The 22490-nt window shown below is 41.7% G+C and overlaps 1 protein-coding gene across 1 annotated transcript in view; it reads right to left on the minus strand.

Annotated features, from left to right (window-relative positions):
• LOC109929360 (interferon-induced GTP-binding protein Mx-like) overlaps nt 1–21128 on the minus strand; it is a 30114-nt gene extending 8986 nt beyond the window's left edge. Inside the window, 7 exon segments of the mRNA XM_048603030.1 lie at nt 2633–2755; nt 7189–7267; nt 10439–10637; nt 14012–14150; nt 16555–16706; nt 18235–18372; nt 20942–21128. Coding sequence (XP_048458987.1) covers nt 2633–2755; nt 7189–7267; nt 10439–10637; nt 14012–14150; nt 16555–16706; nt 18235–18372; nt 20942–21128 — 1017 coding nt within the window.
• Between the last annotated feature and the right edge of the window lie 1362 nt (nt 21129–22490).

Here is a 22490-nt window from a genome sequence, read left to right on the forward strand (position 1 = left end):
AAATACGCAAACTGACAAGGTTTAAGTTATAACATCTTAGTGCAAACGTACTGATCATGTTTATTTACCAGATGTCTAGACATGCTAATAACAGCTACTTTACAACATCTGATCCAAACTACTGATTGGTTTTCTGATCAGGATTTTCAGGTCTCTATATGGTCTGACCACTAGTCCTTAAAGTCTTCCCTTGATTCCGTATTGAAACAAAGGAAGAAATTATTTTCCTTAGTGTGTGGCATAGATCCTTTTTATTTGACCTACAAGTTCTTCCATCATTTGGAGAGAGGACTCCAGCAATTAATGAATCTGTTTTTGAGTGACAATTCAAGTACACTTTACTTGAGTGCATGCCCCTGTTTTTTTTTGAGTTTTTATGTTTTATTTCACAACTGCTGTACACAAAGGGGCAATACAACAGATTGATGTACGAGATCTTCTCTTGACCAGCTTCTAAGGTGCCTTCAAAATGGGTGATCTTCATAAAAGATGTCGAAACAGCAGCATCAGAGTCCATTTGCCATGTAAAGACTCAACATGCCACTGTTTGTCTACTCCCCACGGTTGCCAACCTCCAGGATTTCTCAGGAGACACCAGACTACGAAGATTAATCTCCAAGACTCAGGGGAGAAAATGAAAGGGGCATTGAAGTAAAATATCTGCAGCATTTTTATTTGCTGCATAAATGCAATGTATAAACGTGATGAGAAAGAATAGGTTGATATCAAAAAATGGAAGTATGTGGAGTTAGGACATAATACAGCCCGTGGATCCACAGCTGTTCACAGTGCGTACTAATGATTCAGATGTGGGGACCAATTGTAATATTGCCAGATTTACTGATGACACCAATCTGGCTGGGAATATTAGCATATAATGAAGGTGTAAGGAGGTTTCAAGATGTCCTGGGCAAGGTAAAGCTAGAACACGGCAGACAGAATACAATGTGGGTAAGAATATTTCTTAGATTGGGAGATTGGGAAGTGTGGTTGTGCAAATGGAACTGGGTGTCCTTGTCTTTGAATCACTAGAAACTAACTTGAAGGTGCAGCAAACAATTAGAAAGGCCGTGATAAATTGGTTTTTATTCCAAGGGGAGTTGAGTCCAGGAGTAAAGATGTCTTGCTACAGTTGTATAGAGCCTTGGTGAGATCTCCCCAGAGTACTGTGTACATTTTAAGTCTCCTTATCTAAGGAAGGATATACTAGCCAGAAGGGGAATGCAATGTTGGTACACCAGCTTAACCCCTAAAATGGTGGGATTGTTTTATGAGAGAATGAGACAGAGATTGAGGAAGCTGAGTCTGCATTCTCTCAAGTTTTGAAGAATGTGAAGTGACATCTTTGGAACAAAGTTCTGACAGATCCTGACAGGGTGGTGCCACACATTCAGCTGCTGAATAAGACACAAGCACATGGTGTTGGAGGGAGTATGTTAGCATGGATAAAGGATTGGTTAACTAATACAGAGAGTTGAGATAAGTTGGGGTGTGGGTGTACCTTCCAGGATGGCAACCTGTAACTAATGGTATACCTCAGGGATCAGTGCTGCGGCCACAATTATTTACAACATATGTCACTGACTTGGTTGAGGAAAGTGATTATGCTATAGCCAAATTTGCAGATTACACAAGCATTGGAGGGAAGGCAAGTGGTCAGATACAAAGAGGGATATAGATAAGTTATGTGGGGACATGTGGGGTTATGTATTTTGGTAGGAAGAACAGAAGACCTGAATACTTGTTAAATGGAGAAAGACTGCAGAAAGCTGCAGAACAGAGGAATCTGGGAGTCCTGGTCTATGAATCGCAGGAAGCAAGTTCAGTGGGTCATAGGGAAGGAAATATTCTATTGGCTTTTATTTCAAAAGGAGTGAAATGTAAAAGTTGGGAAGTTTTGCTAAAACTGTACAAGGCATTAGTCAGACCCACAGCTGGAATACTGTGAACACTTTTGGGCCCCTTATCTGAGGAAAGATATACCAGTATTGGAGGCAGTCCAGAGAAGGTTCACAAGGCTGATATCAGGTATATGAAGAGATTGTCTTATGAGGAGAGGTCAGTACCTTGTGCTCACTGGAAAAAGAAGAATGAGAGATGAAACATACAAGGCGTTTAGAGAACTTGACAGGGTAGGTGCAGAGATCTTGTTTCCCTTATGGGAGAGTCTAGGACCAGAGGGCATTATCTCGGAATAAGGGGTCACACATTTAAACAGAGTTAAGGAGGAATTTTTTTTTCTCTCAGATGGTTGTGAATCTACGGAATTCTTTACCAGATGATTGTTGAGGCTGGGTCATTAATTATATTCAAGGCTGAGTTGGACAGATTTTGAGTTAATAAGGGAATCAATAGTTATGGAGGTATAGCAGGAAAATGGAGTTGAGGATTATTAGATTAGCCATGAGCTCGTTGAATCTCAGAGTAGACTTAATGGGCTGAATGGCCTCCTTCTGCTCCAACATAATATGGTTTAAGAGATTGAACCTTTTTTTGTTTTACTTCCATTGTAATCTCCCCCTCCAAATGTCACCTCCCATCATCAGATTTCCATTAAGTGAGGTGCATTAAAATTAAGGCCTGTGACTTTGTCAGCTAATAAAAATCTACAAGGACACTTGTTTTAGCTCACATTGTTCAGGAAACATTTTCTCGCCTGAACTTCCTCTGGAATATTGCCACTGAGCTCATTCAATTTAGTTCTGACCTGAATGACTTTCTCCCGAAGAGCTTCCTCCATAACTGGCAGCCAGCCCTTTACAAAGAGAATAAGTTTAACAAATTATGCACACGGAAATATTGGAATATAAGTATTGTTAATTAAACTCAGAGCACTCTGTGCTGTTGATACATTCAGTCTGTGCTGCCGTTTTCCCACTGTTCTTGAAGGGCATTCTTTCTCAGGGGTATGCTTCAGAGGCTTTACTGGTATTTACCTGCCTTTGTCCCTTGGCTCCTATTCAGAAGATAAGTGTTGTGCTAAGACTTGAAGATACTGTTGTAGCTTTGTGATGATGTCATGAGTTGCTCCTTACTAGGCAGAAATAGCACAGTGTGGGCAGGGTTCATGAGGGAGAGAGAAACACATTGAGAACTAGGCAGAAGTCTAAAGTCTAGCCATGTACGAAAGCATATGGAGGAGACCAACCACCATTAGGTGGAAGAATTATAGAATCATCTTTCCATAATGTAACAGCAAGCTTAGAACATAGAACATAGAACATTACAGCGCAGTACAGGCCCTTCGGCCCTCGATGTTGCGCCAACCTGTGGAACCAATCTGAAGCCCATCTAACCTAAACTATTCCATTATCATCCATATGTTTATCCAATGAACATTTAAATGCCCTTAAAGTTGGCGAGTCTACTACAGTTGCAGGCAGGGCATTCCACGCCCTTACTACTCTCTGAGTAAAGAACCTACCTCTGACATCTGTCCTATATCTATCACCCCTCAATTTTAAGCTATGTCCCCTCGTGCTAGCCATCACCATCCGAGGAAAAAGGCTCTCACTGTCCACCCTATCTAATCCTCTGATCATCTTGTATGTCTCTATTAAGTCACCTCTTAACCTTCTTCTCTCTAACGAAAACAGCCTCAAGTCCCTCAGCCTTTCCTCATAAGACCTTCCCTCCATACCAGGCAACATCCTGGTAAATCTCCTCTGCACCCTTTCCAATGCTTCCACATCCTTCCTATAATGCGGCGACCAGAACTGTATGCAATACTCCAAGTGCGGTCGCACCAGAGTTTTGTTCAGCTGCAACATGACCCCATGGCTCCGAAACTCAACCCTTCTACCAATAAAACCTAACACACCGTATGCCTTCTTAACAACCCTATCAACCTGGGTGGCAACTTTCAGGGATCGATGCACATGGACACCGAGATCTTTCTGCTCATCCACACTACCAAGAATCTCACCATTAGCCCAGTACTCTGTATTCTTGTTACTCCTTTCAAAGTGAATCACCTCACACTTTTCCGCATTAAACTTCATTTGCCACCTCTCAGCCCAGCTCTGCAGCTTATCTATGTCCCTCTGTAACCTGTAACATCCTTCTGCACTATCCACAACTCCACCGACTTTAGTGTCATCCACAAATTTACTAACCCATCCTTATATGCCCTCATCCAGGTCATTTATAAAAATGACAAACAGCAGTGGCCCCAAAACAGATCCTTGAGGTACACCACTAGTAACTGAACACCAGGATGAACATTTCCCATCAACCACCACCCTCTGTCTTCTTACAGCTAGCCAATTTCTGATCCAAACCGCTAAATCACCCTCAATCCCATGCCTCCGTATTTTCTGCAATAGCCTACTGTGGGGAACCTTATCAAACGCTTTACTGAAATCCATATACACCACATCAACCACTTTACCCTCATCCACCTGTTTGGTCACCTTCTCAAAGAACTCAATAAGGTTTTTGAGGCACGACCTACCCTTCACAAAACCGTGTTGACTATCCCTAATCAAATTATTCCTTTCTAGATGATTATAAATCCTATCTCTTATAATCCTTTCCAACACTTTACCCATAACCGAAGTAAGGCTCACTGTTCTATAATTACCAGGGTTGTCTCTACTCCCCTTCTTGAACAAGGGGACAACATTTGCTATCCTCTAGTCTTCTGGCACTATTCCTGTAGACAATGACAATATAAAGATCAAAGCCAAAGGCTCTGCAATCTCCTCCCTAGCTTCCCAGACAATCCTAGGATAAATCCCATCCGGCCCAGGGGACTTATCTATTTTCACACTTTCCAGAAATGCTAACACCTCCTCCTTATGAACCTCAATCCCATCTAGTCTAATAGACTGTATCTCAGTATTCTCCTCAACAACATTGTCTTTTTCCTGTGTGAATACTGACGAAAAATATTCATTTAGCGCCTCTCTTATCTCTTCGGACTCCACGCACAACTTCCCAATACTGTCCTTGACTGGCCCTAATCTTACTCTAGTCATTCTTTTATTCCTGACATACCTATAGAAAGCTTTAGGGTTTTCCTTGATCCTACCTGCTAAAGACTTCTCATGTCCCCTCCTGGCTCTTCTTAGCTCTCTCTTTAGGTCCTTCCTGGCTAACTTGTAACTCTCAAGCACCCTAACTGAGCCTTCATGCCTCATCTTTACATAAGCCTCCTTCTTCCTCTTGACAAGAGATTCAACTTCTTTAGTAAACCATGGTTCCCTCGCTCGACCACTTCCTCCCTGCCTGACAGGTACATACTTATCAAGGACACGCAGTAGCTGTTCCTTGAACAAGCTCCACATTTCAATTGTGCCCAGCCCCTGCAGTTTCCTTCTCCATCCTATGCATCCTAAATCTTGCCTAATCACCTCATAATTGCCCTTCCCCCAGCTATAACTCTTGACCTGCGGTATATACCTATCCCTTTCCATCGCTAAAGTAAACGTAACCGAATTGTGGTCACTATTACCAAAGTGCTCACCTACCTCCAAATCTAACACCTGGCCTGGTTCATTACCCAGTACCAAATCCAATGTGGCCTCGTCTCTTGTTGGCCAATGTGTCAGGAAACCCTCCTGCACACATTGGACAAAAACTGACCCATCTAAAGTACTCGAACTATAGCGTTTCCAGTCAATATTTGGAAAGTTAAAGTCCCCCATAACAACTACCCTGTTACTTTCGCTCCTATCCAGAATCATCTTTGCAATCCTTTCCTCCACATCTCTGGAACTTTTCGGAGGCCTATAGAAAACTCCCAACAGGGTGACCTCTCCTTTCCTGTTTCTAACCTCAGCCCATACTACCTCAGTAGATGAGTCCTCATCAAACGTCCTTTCTGCCACCGTAATACTGTCCTTGACGAACAATGCCACACCTCCCCCTCTTTTCCCACCTTCCCTGATCTTACTGAAACATCTAAACCCCGGAACCTGCAACAACCATTCCTGTCCCTGCTCTATCCATGTCTCCGAAATGGCCACAACATTGAAGTCCCAGGTACCAACCCATGCTGCAAGTTCACCCACCTTATTCTGGATGCTCCTGGCGTTGAAGTAGACACACTTCAAACCACCTTCCTGCCTGCCGGTACACTCCTGCGACCTTGAAACCTTATTCATGACCTCACTACTCTCAACCTCCTGTACACTGGAGCTACAATTCAGGTTCCCATCCCCCTGCTGAATTAGTTTAAACCCTCCCGAAGAGCATTAGCAAATTCCACCCCCCCCAGGATATTGGTACCCCTCTGGTTCAGGTGTAGACCATCCCGTTTGTAGAGGTCCCACCTACCCCAGAATGAGCCCCAATTATCCAGATATCTGAATCCCTCCCTCCTGCACCATCCCTGTAGCCACGTGTTCAACTGCTCTCTCTCCCTATTCCTTGCCTCGCTAGCACATGGCACGGGTAACAAACCAGAGATAACCACTCTGTTTGTTCTAGCTCTAAGCTTCCACCTTAGCTCCTTGAATTTCTGCCTTACATCCCCATCCCTTTTCCTACCTATGTCGTTGGTGCCTATGTGGACCACGACTTGGGGCTGCTCCCCCTCCCCCTTAAGGATCCCGAAAACACGATTCGAGATATCACGGACCCTGGCACCTGGGAGGCAACACACCAACTGTGAGTCTCTCTCGTTCCCACAGAATCTCCTATCTGCTTAGAACATTGCATATCTATGAATACAATGTATTGTAACATTTAGTCTTGATGCATAATAATAGATGTTATAAAGAAATCCAAGCCAGTTCTTGACCTTGCCTTCTCCTCAACCAGTTTACCTTGAGCCCAAACTCGTAGACGTGTGTATAAAACCACATGATAAAAGAATAAGTCCCTTGTCTCTCACTGTGAAAATATCAATTGTCCAAACCTAAACTGCTTTTTGAGAGTGTGGGTTCTAATTATCCTATACCGTCTGGAGAACACAGACACTGCTTGATTTTATTCCTGTAAGGGTTTAGCTGCATTTCTATGATGCAATCTCCTACTTCTCCACAAGAAGAAAAATCTCCTTTGTTAATGATGTTGCATTCCTTTATCAAATTCAACATTAACCAATGCCTATTTTCTACCTGGTAACAAGTACTACATATGACGATATAATCCATGCCTCTCAACGAAACATCTGCATCCTGTCTCCTTTGGCCCTATTGTATTGATTGAAAGGCTTCACCATACAAAGTAAATGTAACTAACCATGATTTGATGAATGAGTTCACTGGTGAGTTTTTCAGACAAATGTTCAAAGGATGCAATGCCTTTCTCCAGCAGTGGCCTATGGAGATAGAAAGGGACATACACATAGATTTATAAAGGTAGTGGAGCATTTCCTTTTTTTTCTTTATTCATGCATGGGATAGGGGCATCACTGGCCAGGCAGCATTTATTGCCCATCCCTAATTACCCAGAAGGCAATTGAGAGTCAACCACATTTGCTCCGTCAGTTTCTGTTCTCAGTCATTCATGAGGTTTTCCAGTCAAATTTGGTCTGATAACTCACCTTTGGGCATTTTAGCATATCTAAGGGTGTTACAAAAGTGCAAGTTGTTGTAGCATACCTGAGCAGAACCGAGAGAGAGGTAACTTTCCCTCAAATTTTTATTAGTGTTGTTTTGCACCTAAACGTATGGGTGGGATGCAGAATGACTCACAGAAACAAATTCTGTCGTATTGTGTGAATCCACAGAACAGATTCATAGAGTTATAGAGATGTATAGTGTGGTCACCAGACCTGAAACCTTAACTCTGATTTCTCTTCACAGATGCTGCCGGACCTTCTGAGCTTTTCCAGCAACTTCTGTTTTTGGTTCGGATTTACAGCATCAGCAGTTCTTTCGGTTTTTAATGAAGGAACAGAAATAGACCATTCATGTCTTCCAGCTTTTATTTCTATTATCTATTCCAATGTAATTAACAATTCATGGATGTATTATTCTTCAATAAGATAGCTTGGAAATGCACCATCCCTGCCTGGTATTCAGCATTGTTTTGTCACAATGCGGAAAGGAAATTGCTTTGGCAAAATCAAAGTACATACCAACGATCGGGAAAGGTAGGGCAACCAAATCTAGAGCTTCCTGGATGACAACAGAGATGGAGGAATAAAAATCAGAGAAAGGATGCATTTAATAGATGTCAAGTTGACAATACAAGTGAGAACTGAATATAGGAAGATCAAATTGGAAATGAAAAAGAAAACAGGAGAAGCCAAGAGACAATATGAAAAGACATTGACAGCTCACATAAAACATAATCCAAGATCTTCCAGAGATACATTAATATTAAAAATGTAAGAAGAGGAGGGCTGGCAGGCCAAGCCACATTGTTGAGGTTCTAAATGAAGACATTGCGCATGACTTTGCCAATATAGGTGCTGTTGGCATTTTAGTAAATGAAGAAATAGTTGAGACACAAGATGGGCTAAAAGTTGATAAAATGGAAGTATTAGATGAGCTGACTGTGCTTAAATTAATAAGTCTGAAGCGACGTTGATGCAACAGTCAAGAACACTCTTCATGCTCGGGAGGCTAAAGAAATTTAGCATGTCCTTAAGGATTCTCTCACCAACCTTTACAAATGCACCATAGAAACCATTCTATCTGGATTCATCACAGCTTGTACAACAACTGCTTTGCCCAGGACCATAAGAAATTACAGAGAGTTGTGACACTGTCCAGTCCATCATGCAAGGCAATCTTCCATGCATTGACTCCATCTATACTTCTCGCTGTCTCAGAAATCATCAAGAACCCCTCCCACCCACCCTGATTATAATCTCTTCCAACCTCTTCCGTCAGGCAGAAGATACAAACGTTTAAACACACATACTAAAGGGTTGAAGAACAGCTTCTTCCCCACAGTTATTAAACTTCTGAATGGATCTCTCAAATTTCAAAGCTAATGTCGATCTTGCTTTTTGTGCAGCTGTAATTTTGTATTCCTTGCTCTGTTCTTTCACCTTTTGATCTTTGTCTGGTATGATCTGCCTGCATTGCATGTAAAACAAAACTTTTCACTGTACTTAGGTACATGTGATGATAATAATAAATCAAATCAAATCACTTTTACCAGACGAAATGCATTTGAGAGTACTGAGGAAGAAAAGGGTAAAAATTGCAGAGGTACTGGCTACAAACCTTTAATTCTTCTTAAGGACTCGAGGAGGTATAGAGAAGATACTAGTGGACTGAACAATTGCAAATGTTACATGATGATCAGAAATAATGTCTAAGGTCTAACCCAGCAACTACAGTCTAGTTAATTTAACCTTACTGGTGCCAAATCTTTCAGATAACTGGGAACAAAAGTAATAGTCACTTGGAGGAGTGTTAATGAAAACTAATTTGATTAAATTCTTTGATAAAGTAACAAACAGAATTACTGAGAGAATTGCAGTGGATGTGGTCTATATGGACTTCCAAAGGGTTTTTGGTAATGTGCCATATAGCAAGCTAGTCAGAAAAGTTGAAATGATGGAATACTTTAGAAGGTAACAGTGTGGATATGAAGTTGGGTGAGTGACAAGTGAGAATAGTGGTGAATGGTGGTCTTCCACATTGGAAGAAAATCTAGAGTGGGGTCCTCCAGAAGTCAGTATCCGGACCATGAGCTTCATAATATATATTAAGGACTTATCCTTGTGAGTACAGAGCACTATTCCAAAATTTTGTGGATGACAAAATTTGAAAATGTTCTGAGCTGTGAAAAGAATAGTGATAGACTTCAAGATGTCATGGACAGGTCTATGGATTAGGTGGAGTCTTAAATTTAAAGTTGAAAGTTGATATGTTTTCGTCAGGAGAAAGAGGAAAGGTAACATAAATAAATATTAAAAAACCGAAAGAATTGCAGATGCTGTAAGTCAGAAACAAAAACAGAAATTGCTGGAAAAACTCATCAGGTCTGGCAGCATCTGTGAAGAGATATCAGGGCTAACATTTCAAGTCTGGTGACCCTTCCTCAGTTCTGTTTTTGTCTATAAAATAAATCATACAATTTGACAGAGCATGAACGAGAGACCGGGGGATATATGCACACAAGTCATTTAAGGTCATGATGTGGAGATGCCGGTGTATTTCACCTGACGAAGGAGCAGTGCTCTAAAACCTTATGATTTTGAATAAACCTGTTGGATTATAACCTGATGTTATGTGACTTCTGACCTTGTAATTTAAGGTGGCAGGGCAATTTGGGAAAATGGTTAAATAGGCCTAGGTGACCCCGGGTGTTAGAAATAGAGGCATAGAGTGTTAAGGAGGTCCTGACAAATTACTTTTTTCAGGCAATCTTGAAATCTCAGTTAAGTCCTAGAAGGCTACAATATTGGAAGGCTTGTGCCTCAGCAAGAGTTAGCACCATTGACAACACAAAGTAGCCTATTGATGGAAACAAAACTCAATTTGATAAGTAAGTAACAGACAAATTTGTTGTTAATGGAAAATAATACTGGAAAGCTGGGCTGTTCTTTAAAAATGTGATTTCTTCCTCCAATGCAGCTGACATTGTAGTATTTGCATTTAGTTCATTCTGCCCACGGCACTTGACAAGTACGTAACCCTTTTTCAGAGGGACAACTTTATTCTCAAGGATTTTGATAATGTTTTCTTCTGTACCTTTGTCAACCAAGTCTGGTTTTGTTAAAACACCTAGAAAATTAAACACAAGAGTTTAACAGGTCAAAGAAAGGGTATGGATTTTAAACCCGATCAATCTCCTCTCGAATGTCTTATTTATTGTATTGTTGTTGTGCTTGACCTACTCTTTTCAATGTGCGCTGGCCTCACACTTTTTTCTGCGTTATCATAAAGGGCACAATTTTGCATGACCTGTTGGTAACTTTTGGGTTGCTCTACAGATTGCAGGCCTACATTCCCCTCCCAAGTGGCTGTTACTTCCTATGTGAAGTAAGTTTCCTCAGTGTGAATTAGATAAGCAATGAATGTGGACAAATTGTACAACATTGTTCTCAACTCAGCAAAGTATCAGTACTGAATAATGTGCAGAGACAAGTAAACTGGGATTGCTTTCCTCAGAATAGAGAAGGTTAAGTGATGATTTAATAGAGGCATTCGAATCATTAAATGTTTTTGACAGAGTGGAGCAGGAGCGACATATTCAAATGGTGAATACGTTGGTGACCAGAAAATATAGATTGAAACTAAATAGCACAAGAAATAAGGTGGAGGTGGACATAATATTTCTTTCATGCTTAAAAAAACATTCAGGCACTGTCTGAAAGGTTACAGAGGGAGACTCACTACAATATTTACAGGGGCATAAACTTGAAAAGAAAAGATTTATAGAATTCAGGGGAGAAACTGGTAGAATGGGACAAATTGGATTACTTTTGAAGAGCTAAGCTGGTAGAATGGGCCAAATAGAATAGAACAGAATAGCTATTATTGTCACATATATTCAATGAGTATAGCGAAAAGTTTATACGTTGCCAATTAAAGCACCAATTTAGATACAAAAGTACCTGGGGTACAGCTTCTTTAGGCAATATAGAAGTAAAATGTCCAACATGGCAGAAATAAAATTTCAGTACAGCAGACCATGCTGGTCTGAGCTTCTGGTCAGCACCGGGGCCTGGCTCCACAATACACCAGCAACACACCATTCTAGGAGGCCACTGTGCCAGGACGGGAGGTCACCATGCTGCCATACCACACGACGCCATGTCAAACCATGCCAGGAGACTGCTGTGCCAGGCTGGGAATCGTCACCGGGAGGCCGGGAATCAAGGCAAGAAGGAGAAGAAGGTAAAAAGACACTCGGAGGAAGAAAAAGAGAAGAGAAAGAGTGGGTGGAGCGAATGGACTCAGGCAGGAGAATCCTGCTCTGCTGTCACCATGCAGATAATAATGTGTTGTATGATTCTATGGCTCTTTGAAAGTGGTTTCCTCATTCAAAAAAGTAAGCAGGAGGGTTGCAAGGTAATAACTCATTACTAGAGACAAAAAAAAACTTCAGATGTTGGATACAAGGTAGACAAACAGGCTGCTGCAAGAACACGGCAAACCAGGCAGCATCTGGAGGAAAGGAGAAGTCAACGCTTTGGGTATTACCCTTCTTCAGGATTGGATGTGGGGGTGGGGGGAGCTGCAGATAAAGTGGGTGGCGGGGAGAGGGATAGCAGAATGGAGGTGATAGGTGGACACTAAGAGCAGGTATGATCTGGTTGGTCGATGGGAGGGATGAACCTGGTTGGAGGCTGGAAGGGAGGGTCAGTAGGTAGAATGGAAGGGAGGAGGTGGGGCTGGAAAGGGACCCGGGGGATGAGTGGGAAGGTTATTTGAGATGTTGAGTTCTCTGGCTGTAGGCAGCCCAAGCAGAAGATAAGGTGTTGTTCCTCAAATTTTGAGCTCTGAATGGCTGTGATACTGGGGGAGGCTGAGGACAGACATGTCAGGGGTGAGTGGTGGGGGGAGTTGAAATGGGCAGTGACCAGGAGGTTAGTCTGGCCATTATGGGCCAGGTAAAGATGCTTGACGAAATGGTTACCTAGTCTACGTTTGGTCTCACCGATGTTGAGAAGACCACATCGGGAGCACTGGATGCAGTAGACGAGGTTGGAGGAGATGCAGATGAAGCTCTGTCTCACCTGGAAGGACTGTTTAGGGCCCTGGATGGAGGTGAGGGAGGTGTGTGTGTGGGCAGGTGTTGCATCTTTTACGGTTACAGGGGAAGGTACCGGGCAGGTTGGAGTGGTTGGTGTGGAGTGTGACGCGAACTGAGGAGTGGCAAAAGGAATGGTCCTTGCGGAAGGCGGAGATGTTTGGACAGTGGAAGATGTTCTAGGCAGTGGGGTCTAACTGGAGTTGGTGCAAGTGGTTGAGGCCAACTCCAATTAGAGCCCACCATCCAGAACAGAATCTGGGACTGCCTGCTAGTGATATTCTTCTCAAGAAGTCCTCTACACCCTGTCATTAACATCATTTAAAGCAAAACATTCATTCTTTCATAGAAAATACATTATTGTTGATTGACATTCAGATGGCCTTAAGAATAGCATAAGGCACAGTAGGACAGCTAGAGTTTTCTGTATTCATCCATAAGATGTGAGTGTTGCTGGCTAGGCCAGCACTTATTGCATGCTCCAGAGAACAATTAAGACTTAGCTACATTGCTGCAGACCTGGAGCCACATGTAGTCCAGACCAGGTAAGGATGGCAACTTCCTTCCCTAAGGGACATTAGAGAACCAGAGTTCATTTATACTGCCATGGAATGCATCAAAACAATTGCCAAATTTTTTACTTCAAATAAACTTGAGGAGATACTGAAAAGATGTCAATCCAAACTCTGATCCCATGTTCCCCATCAAGCGAACTAATTCATCAAAGAGAATGCCGGAGTTATTAAAATTTTGGACGTCAATTTATAGCCACATCCAGGGGAGAAACTGATACTCAATGCATCAGCTTCTTGGGCATAAAGTGGGCAAAATGCTGACAAGCATAGCAGTGGGACACCCAGCTCCAATATTTGCATTGAAGAGAGTGGAAAATTCCAGACTCACCCCTGCTCAGGACTTCCCTATACCCACTGTGGGTGCCAACGCAAGGTTAGGGGTGATCTACCTCTGCCGTTGCAACACTTCCAACTGGGAATTCCCAACAGGTTGTTGTCGGTGATGTCTAACATTTAGCAAGGTTGACTGGTGCCAGCAGGTTGATTATCACTTGGACTGAGACCCAATTTGAGAGTCCTTGTGCTGGGCAGTTACCACAAATAAATCTCTGAGTCTCGACAAAAAGTCAAACAAAGACAAAATTCAAACTCTCACTGTCCTATCACTTATAGTGTCAGTTCATCCTTCACTTGTTATCACCCAGTACTTCAGCAGAATTAACATCAATGGGGTTGTTTGAAAAGCAGCTGGGCTGAGTCAGCAAGAATGCTAGAGGAACAAGCTTAATAGAATCAATAGTCTAATGCTTAGGCTCAAAATATTTCTGACATCTCATCCATTTTATGCTATGCTTTCCCCACTGTTTCTGAATCTTTGTTTGATTTACCCAGTGTCCTTTCGCCTTCAGGATCAAATTCCTGTGCCATCTTCAAAGCTTCAGTGGTTGCAATGTCTATGGTGCAAGGGATGACAACCAAAATGATCGTTTCCTTTCTTTGAATATAGGTTTTGATGAGTCCTTTGATCTGGAAGAGAAATACTATTTACTATCATACTATAGGCAAAATCTTGCAAATTGAGTCAAGTGGTATGGGCAATATATGAACCAAGACGACAGGTTAGAGCTGGGATTAAGTGGTAATGGTCAGATTATGTGACCCACAGTCCTATTTAGGTTCCACTGGGAGGAGGGGATGTGGGTGATATAGTATCTCAAAAAGTGCCTCATGTACGTACTGAAAGATCTTTCATAGTGAGACTCGGATAATTTAAGAATAATTGTGCAGGAAAAGAAAATCATCCTTTGCTTGAGGAAGTAGTTCCTGACTTCAATCATCCACATTTTAAAAGTTTTAGAACCCTGACAGTGCAAGAAACCAGATATTTCTCTGTGACCTCATTGAACTACCTACCATAAATGGAGTTTTGACAAGAATCACTGCTGAATTCTATGCTGACATAAAAATGTGAGAAATAGGAGCAAGAGTAGCCTCTTCAGGCCTTGAAGCTTGCTCTGCCATTCAATATGATCATGGCTGATTATCCAACTTAGTACACTATTCTAGCTTTCCCCCTATCTTTTGATTCCTTTTGTCCTAAGAACTATACCTAACTGCTCCTTGAAAATATTCATGGTTAGCCTCAACCACTTCCTGTGACAGAGAATTCCACAGGCTCACTGCTTTCTGGGTTAAGAAATTTTTCCTCAACTCAGCACTAAGTGACCTACCCTGCATCCTTAGACTGTGAGACCTGGTTCTGGGGCTCTTCTTGCATTTACCCTGTCTATTCCAGTTAGAATTCTACAGGTTTCTGTAAGAGCTCCCGATTTCTTCTAAATGCCAGTGGGTTTAATCCTACTAATCCAGTATCTCTTCATACATCAGTCCTACTTTCACAGAAATCAATCAAGTAAACTTTAGTTGTACTCCGTCCAAAGCCAGAACATCCTTCCTCAGTTTGGGAGACCAGGCCTGCACACAATCCTCCAGGTGTGATTGCATCGATGCCCAGTAACACGTCCTGTTCCTGCACTCGAATTCTCTCACTATGAAAGAACAATTTACCTTCTTCACTGGTTGCTGCACCTGCATTCTGACTTTTAGCGACTTGTGTACAAGGACACCCAGGTCTCATTAAACCTCCCCTTTTCCTAATTTACCAAATTCACTTAATACTCTGTCTTTTGCTACCAAACTGGAACACATCACATTTATCCACATTGCACTTCATTTGCCATACATTTACCCACTCACTCAGCTGTCCAAATCACCCTGAAGCATCTCTGTATCCTCCTCACAGTTCACCCTCTCACACAGCTTTGTGTCAACAGGACCATCAATTAAATCATTCACCCGCAGCCATGATTACAGAGGCCAGTACATAGTTTCTTGAAAGTGGTGTCACAAGGTGGTGAAAAAGGCTTTTGACATGTTTGCCTTCATTGGTCAGACCATTGAGTAATAAGAGTTGAGACATCATATTACAGCTGTACAAGAGATAGGTGAGGCTACTTTTGGAATACTGCGTACAATTCTGGTCACCCTGCTATAGGGAAGATGTTGTTGACCTGGAAAAGGTGCAGTAAAGATTTATAAGGATGTTGCCTGGACTGAAAAGTTTGAATTGTAAGGAAAGGCTGGGTAGGCTGGGACCTTTTTCCTGCAGCATAGGAGGCTGAGGGGAGACCTCACAGAGGTTTATAAAATCATGAGTGGCATAGGTAAGGTGAATAGGAATGGTCTTTTCCAAGGGCAGGGGAGTCCAAAATTAGAGGGAGTAGGCTCAAGGTGAGAGGGGAAAATTTAAAAGGGACCTGAGGGGTAACTTTTTTCACACAGAGGGTGGTGCATGCATGGAATGAGGTGCCAGAGGAAATGGTAGAAGCAGGTACAATTACAACTTTTAAAAGTCATTTGGACAAGTACATGAACAGGCAAGGTTTAGTGGGATATGGGCTAAGTGCAGACAAATGGGACTAGTTCAGTTTAGCATACGTGGTCAGCATGGATGAGTTCGACTGAGGGGTCTGTTTCAGTGCTGTGTGATTCTGTGACTCTATAAATAATCTGTCAATGATCTTGCAGCTTCCTGACCTGGAGGTCAATGCAACCACTTAATGGAAAGTCTTTGTTCTCCTCTGATGAACTCAGTTACATTTCTCTATCTTTGCTTAACACTTTGAGAAAATGAAACTGAAATCAAAACTTTCATCAGAAACTTACTAAACAGGCAAAAGCTAAATGTTCATCTCAAGTATTGACCTTTTCCTCACAAAACTAGCTAATCACACAAAGTGGGTGCATAGACACCTGCTCATATTCTCTGTAAGTCCAGTCCCTGATTATTAAGTGAGAGCGCCATGCTGTTGTACTAAATCACAAATGATTGTAAAAGGTACGCCGGACTTTATTATCAAGTTTATATTACCATTTTTCCGATGTCTTGAGGTTGATTCCCAACAGGAACCCTGGTAATTCCAGGCAAATCGATTAATGTTAGGTCTGGGGCATTGTTCGATTCAACTGTTAAACTTATAAGCTCGGAACTTATGCTTGTGTTTTCAGTCAGCATGTCCTGAGCTGTGGATAAAAAAAATTGCATTGATTTCATCATTAAACCACACACCTCCTTTGGCGTTCTGAAGATTCATTTCAGACTCAAAGCATTCACTCTGTTTCCCTCTCCATGGATGCAGCCAGACTTGCTGAGTTTTTCCGGCAATCTCTGTTTTTATTTTGTATTTCCCTTGCTTCATTGAAATTACCGGTAACATTTATTCAATTCTGGTCACCACACTGCAGCAAGGATGTGGAGACTTTGGAGTGGGTGCAGAAGAGGTTTATCAGGATGCTGAGCTAACAAGGTGTGGAGCTGGATGAACACAGCAGGCCAGGCAGCATCAGATGAGCAGGAAGGCTGATGTTTCGGGTCTGGACCCTTCTTCAGAAATGCTGCCTGAATTAAATGGCATGAGCTATAAGGAGAGGCTGGACAAACTACGGTTGTTTTCTCTGGAGGCTGAGGGGAGACCTGATAGAAGTTTATAAAATTAGGAGAAGCATAGATAGGAGCGACATTCAGAATCTTTGTCCCAGAGTTGAAATCTTTAATACTAGGGCATATGCATTTAAGACAGGTGGGGAAAGTTCAGAGGAGATGTGAGGGACCAGTTTTTTTACACACGGAGTGGTAGTGGCTGGGATGCACTGCCAGGGGTAGTGGTGGAGGCAGATACGATAGGGGTGTTTAAAGGGCTTTTAGGTAATCACATGAATAAGCAAGGAATGGAGGGATATGGACCAAGGGCAGGCAGAAGGGATTAGTTTAACTTGGTGTCATGTTTGGCGCAACATTGTGGCCTGTAGGGCCTGTTCCTGACTGTTCTATGTTCCATCTTCTATGTTCCATGTTCTACGTTCCACATTCTATGTTCCACATTATATGTTCTACATTCTACGTTTGATGTTCTATTCCATTCTGACAAGTGAAACTGCCTTTTCTTTTCGAAAACCAGCATTTGTTTCTCACGTCCCTCCCTTAAAAAAGAAAGAACTCAGATTTATAAAATATCTTTCATGATATTTGGATATTCTGAAACATTTCTAACCCAATAAAATGCTTGCGAGTTGGAGCCACTATTACAAAACATTTAAGCCAATTTGTAACACAGCAGGATTCCACAGACAGCGATGTGGTAATAATCAGTGAATCTCTTTGTTGTGGTTTTGACTGAGGGACAGATGTTGAGCAGGACACCAGGGAGAATGTGCCAGTTCTGCTTCAAAATAGTGCCATGGAATCTGTTATGCCAACCTGAGAGGGTAAACAGGGCACCAATTCAACTAAAAGACAGGTCTTCCAACAATCTAGCAGTCCCTCAATGTCAACTTAGATGTTCAAACCTCTGAACTGAGACTTGAACACAAAACCTTTGGACTCAGAGGCACAAATAGTGCTATGGAATCATTGCTAAAATCTTTAATCAGATCTTCTCTAGCCAGGGATTGCTTGTGGAATATGATACACATCTAACTGATGGATATCCTCGCTCGCCTACAAAGAGCCCAATGACATTTAAAATGATTTGTTGGTTTATCTTTAATGTACCTTGAAGAATTTCATCTTCCACCTGATTTGCACGATCCAATGTTTTGACGTAATCTCGATAACGTATTTGTCCTTTCCAAGGTTTATTATCTGCAACCTTCTTCAGCTTCAATTCAAGGGGTCATCTTGTCACAACGCCTGAAGTAAAAATGTCAGTTGCTGGTTAAGAAATTAATCAGTGAGTATGTTAACTCTGCTTTCTTCCCACAGATATTGCCAGACTTGCTCAGTTTCGCCTGCAATTTCTGCTTTTATTTTTCAAAGGACAAAACTGTATTAACTGAAGAACAGTATACTGTGAGGAGCATTTTTTTTTAAAAGATAATAGATGCTAACTGTGAATTAGATGTTAGTTTACAATCCTTATTATGAGACAGTAGGACTTCTCTCTCATGAGAGAGGAATAACTGGTGAAATTTTAACCTGAGGGCCACTACACCTCCGATGAAGGGAGAGCTTAAGAACGAGAGTCTTTCATGGTAGCCTCAGCTAGTGCAGGAATTGAACCCCACTCTGTGGGCATCATTAACCAGCCTCCATCCAACTGAGCTAAACCAACCCTATGTTCAGCAAGAGGTATCAAGGGAAATGGAAATAGTGGGGATCAATGTTGTTGAGGTAAATGATCAGCCATTTGAATGATAGACCAGGCTTTATAGTCTGAATTTTCTGCTCCTACTTCTATTTCCAATGTCTCTATATCTGGATATTTCATGGAAGGTATTCCTAAGAAGGATGTAGTAGAGAATTTGGAAATACATAATACGATCAAACAGAATCAGTATGACTTCATGAAGGGAAATTATGCCTAGAATTTACTAGAGGTTTTTGAGGATATAACAGGCAGGATAAATACAGGAGAAGCAGTGGATGTAATATATTTAGATTTTCAGAAGATGTTTGATAACATACTGCACAGTAGGCTACTTAGTAAGACACAAGCGTATGGTGTTGGAAGTAACATACCAGCGTGGATAGAAGATTGACAAATAAGCAGAAGACAGAGTGTTGGGATATTGCGGCATTTGCAGGGTGGCAATTTCTATCTACTAGTGGGCCACTGATGACTTGGATGAGGAAAGTGGATGGACTATAGCCAAGGTAACCCAAAAATAGGTGAGAAGACAACTGGTGAGGATGGAACAAAGAGTCTGCAGAGGGTTACAGACAGTTAAAGCAAATGGGCATGGACTTGGCAGCTGGAATATAATGCGGAAAAAGTCGAGGTTAGGCACTTTGGCAGGAAGAATAGAGGAGTTGAATATTATTTCAATGGAGAAATACTGCAGAAAACTACAGAACAGAGGATTTGGGAGTCCCTGTACAAAATGCTGGTATCCAAGTTCAGTGGGTAACAGGAAAGTCAAATGAAATTTTGGCCTTAAATTCAAAGAGAATGAAATACAAAAGTAGGTTAGTTTTGCTAAAACTGTACAAGGCACTAGTCAGATTGCTGCTGGAATACTGTGAACAGTTTTGGGCCCCTTATCCAAGGAAATATATACTGGGGTTAGTTGAAGTCCAGAGAAGGTTCACTCTATTGTTAATGGGTCTTATGAGGAGAGGTTGTATAGTTTGGGCCTTGACTCATTGAAATTTAGAAGAATGAGAAGCGACCTTATTGAAAGAGTAGTAAATTGAATATCACATGGGAAAATGTAGAATTTACCATTTTGGCAGCAAGAAATAAAAGTATATCATCTAAATGGTGAGTGATTGTGGACAGATCTGGGTAATCTCATGCTTGAATCACAAAATGTTAGTGTGTAGGTACAGCAAGTGATTAGGAACACCGGTGCAGTGCTATTGTGTATTGTAAGGTTAGGCAGGTTCAGCCTGTGTCTGCTGAAAATTAAAGAGTAAGAAGGGACTCACTTGAAATGTATAAGATGCCGAGGGGTCTTGACAGATTGGACATGGAACAAATGTTTCCTCTTGTGAGAGAATCTAGAATTAGGGGTCACTGTTTAAAAATCAGGAGTTGCCCATCTAAAACAGAGATTAAGCGAAATAAAAAAAATCTGAGGGTCTTGAGTCTTTGGAACTTTCTTCCTGAAAACCTGGTGGAAGCAGAGTCCTGGAATATTTTTATGGCATTGATACATGGATTCTTGTAGGCAGGAACGCAGATTGCAAGTTACATTCAGACCAGCCATGATTTTATTGAATGGCAGAGCAGACTTGAAGGGCTGAATGGCCAACTCCTGTTCCTAATTCAGATGTTCATAGGTATGTTCAGAGTCTGTATTAAACTACCTAAAGACCATGGATATCTTGTGGCACATTGTGTTGCATCTCTACACCTGAACTGGAAGCTCTAGTCTCAAGTCTCATCTGATACCAAATGGACACAGTGCATGTCTTATAATGTGATCAAACAATCTGTAAATTCTTCTGTTATGCCTATGGCAGGTAGTAAGAGTGGGACAGTTTCCTGTTCAGACATAACCATGTGGTAGCTGCAGTGCAACAGTCTCTCCACGTTTCAAAACTTCACAATTTAGTTCTTGTCAGGAGCTAAAGTCATTTGAATTGAGACATGGCCAGGAAGACAATGAAATGAAAATCCAAATTGTCGTTGCTGAACACTTCTTGCATCAGACACTCTTCACCCGTCTCCCATTACAACTAATAGCTGCAGAAATTCTGAAAACGGTAAGAGGTACATGCATGAAGCAGGAAGTAATATGGACAATATTCTTCTTACCTTTGCCGCAGGGAAGAGCTATGTCTGACAGCATCTCCAGGACAGAACTTTTCCCTGAGCTCTGGTCTCCAATCACAGCAATGGTGGGGAGAGAAAAGTCCTTACCTATGCCCATTGATCTCATCTCATCAATGGTGTTAATATAATCACGAACATTCTCCTCATACTTATTACAAAATGCAGTCATTTTCGAAGAGCACTGTGGAACAAAAGCAGGTTTTTCTATTAGGGGTTGCAGTGTTGATTTCTCAGAACCAATGAAATCTAGGTATGAATTGCCCATGGGCTTTTGAAGCACATTCTGTTTTCAATTTGTGGAGATCAGACATTTTGAAGTGAGTGGGACATTCTGTGTTGTATAAGACAGGTGGTTACTGTTTGTGTTGTTCCATCCATTCTACTGAAGGCACACACAGTCTATGGTTAGTGACAAGGATCTCTATTCCAGCTTTCCAAGGGAGCAGTGTCAGCTCCCCATGTTCCTGGTAAGGAACTGTAATGCAATAAAGTGCTATCATGCAATAAAGCTTCTGTTTAACTTGGGAATAGTGTCTTTTCTGTAAATACTCTAGAGTGGTGTGTCCTTTACTGTTAATTACTAGACAGATCAACGACAAAGAAAGAGGAAGGAGCATTAGTGACTGTGAACCACTTTAAAACTCTTACCCAGTGCCACATACTGTTGGAGGTGGCAAATACCACATTCTCTTTCTTTGACTGAGAGAAGATGACTCGGGTTTCTCTTCAAATAAACCCTTCTACTGACTTTAAAATGTTCTGGCTTATTGCTTCCCCAGTCCCCATTTGATTAGGTAAAAGGGTGAAAATATGTACAAAACTCTTCTTACCAGTGCCCCTAGGAAGGACCATGTCCAAAAACAGCTCTAACACAAAGATTTTCCCTGAGCTCTAGTCTCCCATCAGAGCAATGTTGGTGATCGACACAGCACACACAAACACTCCAGCAAAGCTTATATTTTTAATGTTGTAGTTATATAGATTTATGTGTAGTGTGCTTTAGCTCAGAAGAAATAAAAATCTGTTTCCTTCTTTTGTGCGCCATCTTGCCGTTTAAAAGAACATGTTAGCGATCCTGCAGACCCAAGGTTTGGTGATGTGCCTGAAACAGCTGAGTGCCTGCAGGTATGTGGAGCGAGCGTAGGAGACTGGCAACATTGGTACTTGCATGATGGTGAAATGAAACATATCAGATTATTAGGGCATTTGATATGGTAGGTGCAGAGAGGTTGTTTCCTCTTGTGGGAGAGTAAAGGACCAGAAGGCATAATCTCAGACTAAGGGCGCACATTTAAAACAGAGGTTAGGATGTTTTTTTTCTCTGTCAGAGGGCATAGTTAAAGGCACTATGTATGTAGCATTCACAATAAAGTAACTGATCTAAAGACAAAAATAGAGATACAACGGTATGATCTAATCACTATAACAGAAACATGGCCATATGGTGACCAGGACTAGGACCTAAATATTTAAGAATATTCAATATTTCACGAGGACAGACAAGAAGGAGGAGGTTGCACTGATAATAAAG

Source organism: Rhincodon typus, chromosome 11 (assembly GCF_021869965.1).
Source record: "Rhincodon typus isolate 14 chromosome 11, sRhiTyp1.1, whole genome shotgun sequence".
NCBI lineage: Eukaryota > Metazoa > Chordata > Chondrichthyes > Orectolobiformes > Rhincodontidae > Rhincodon > Rhincodon typus.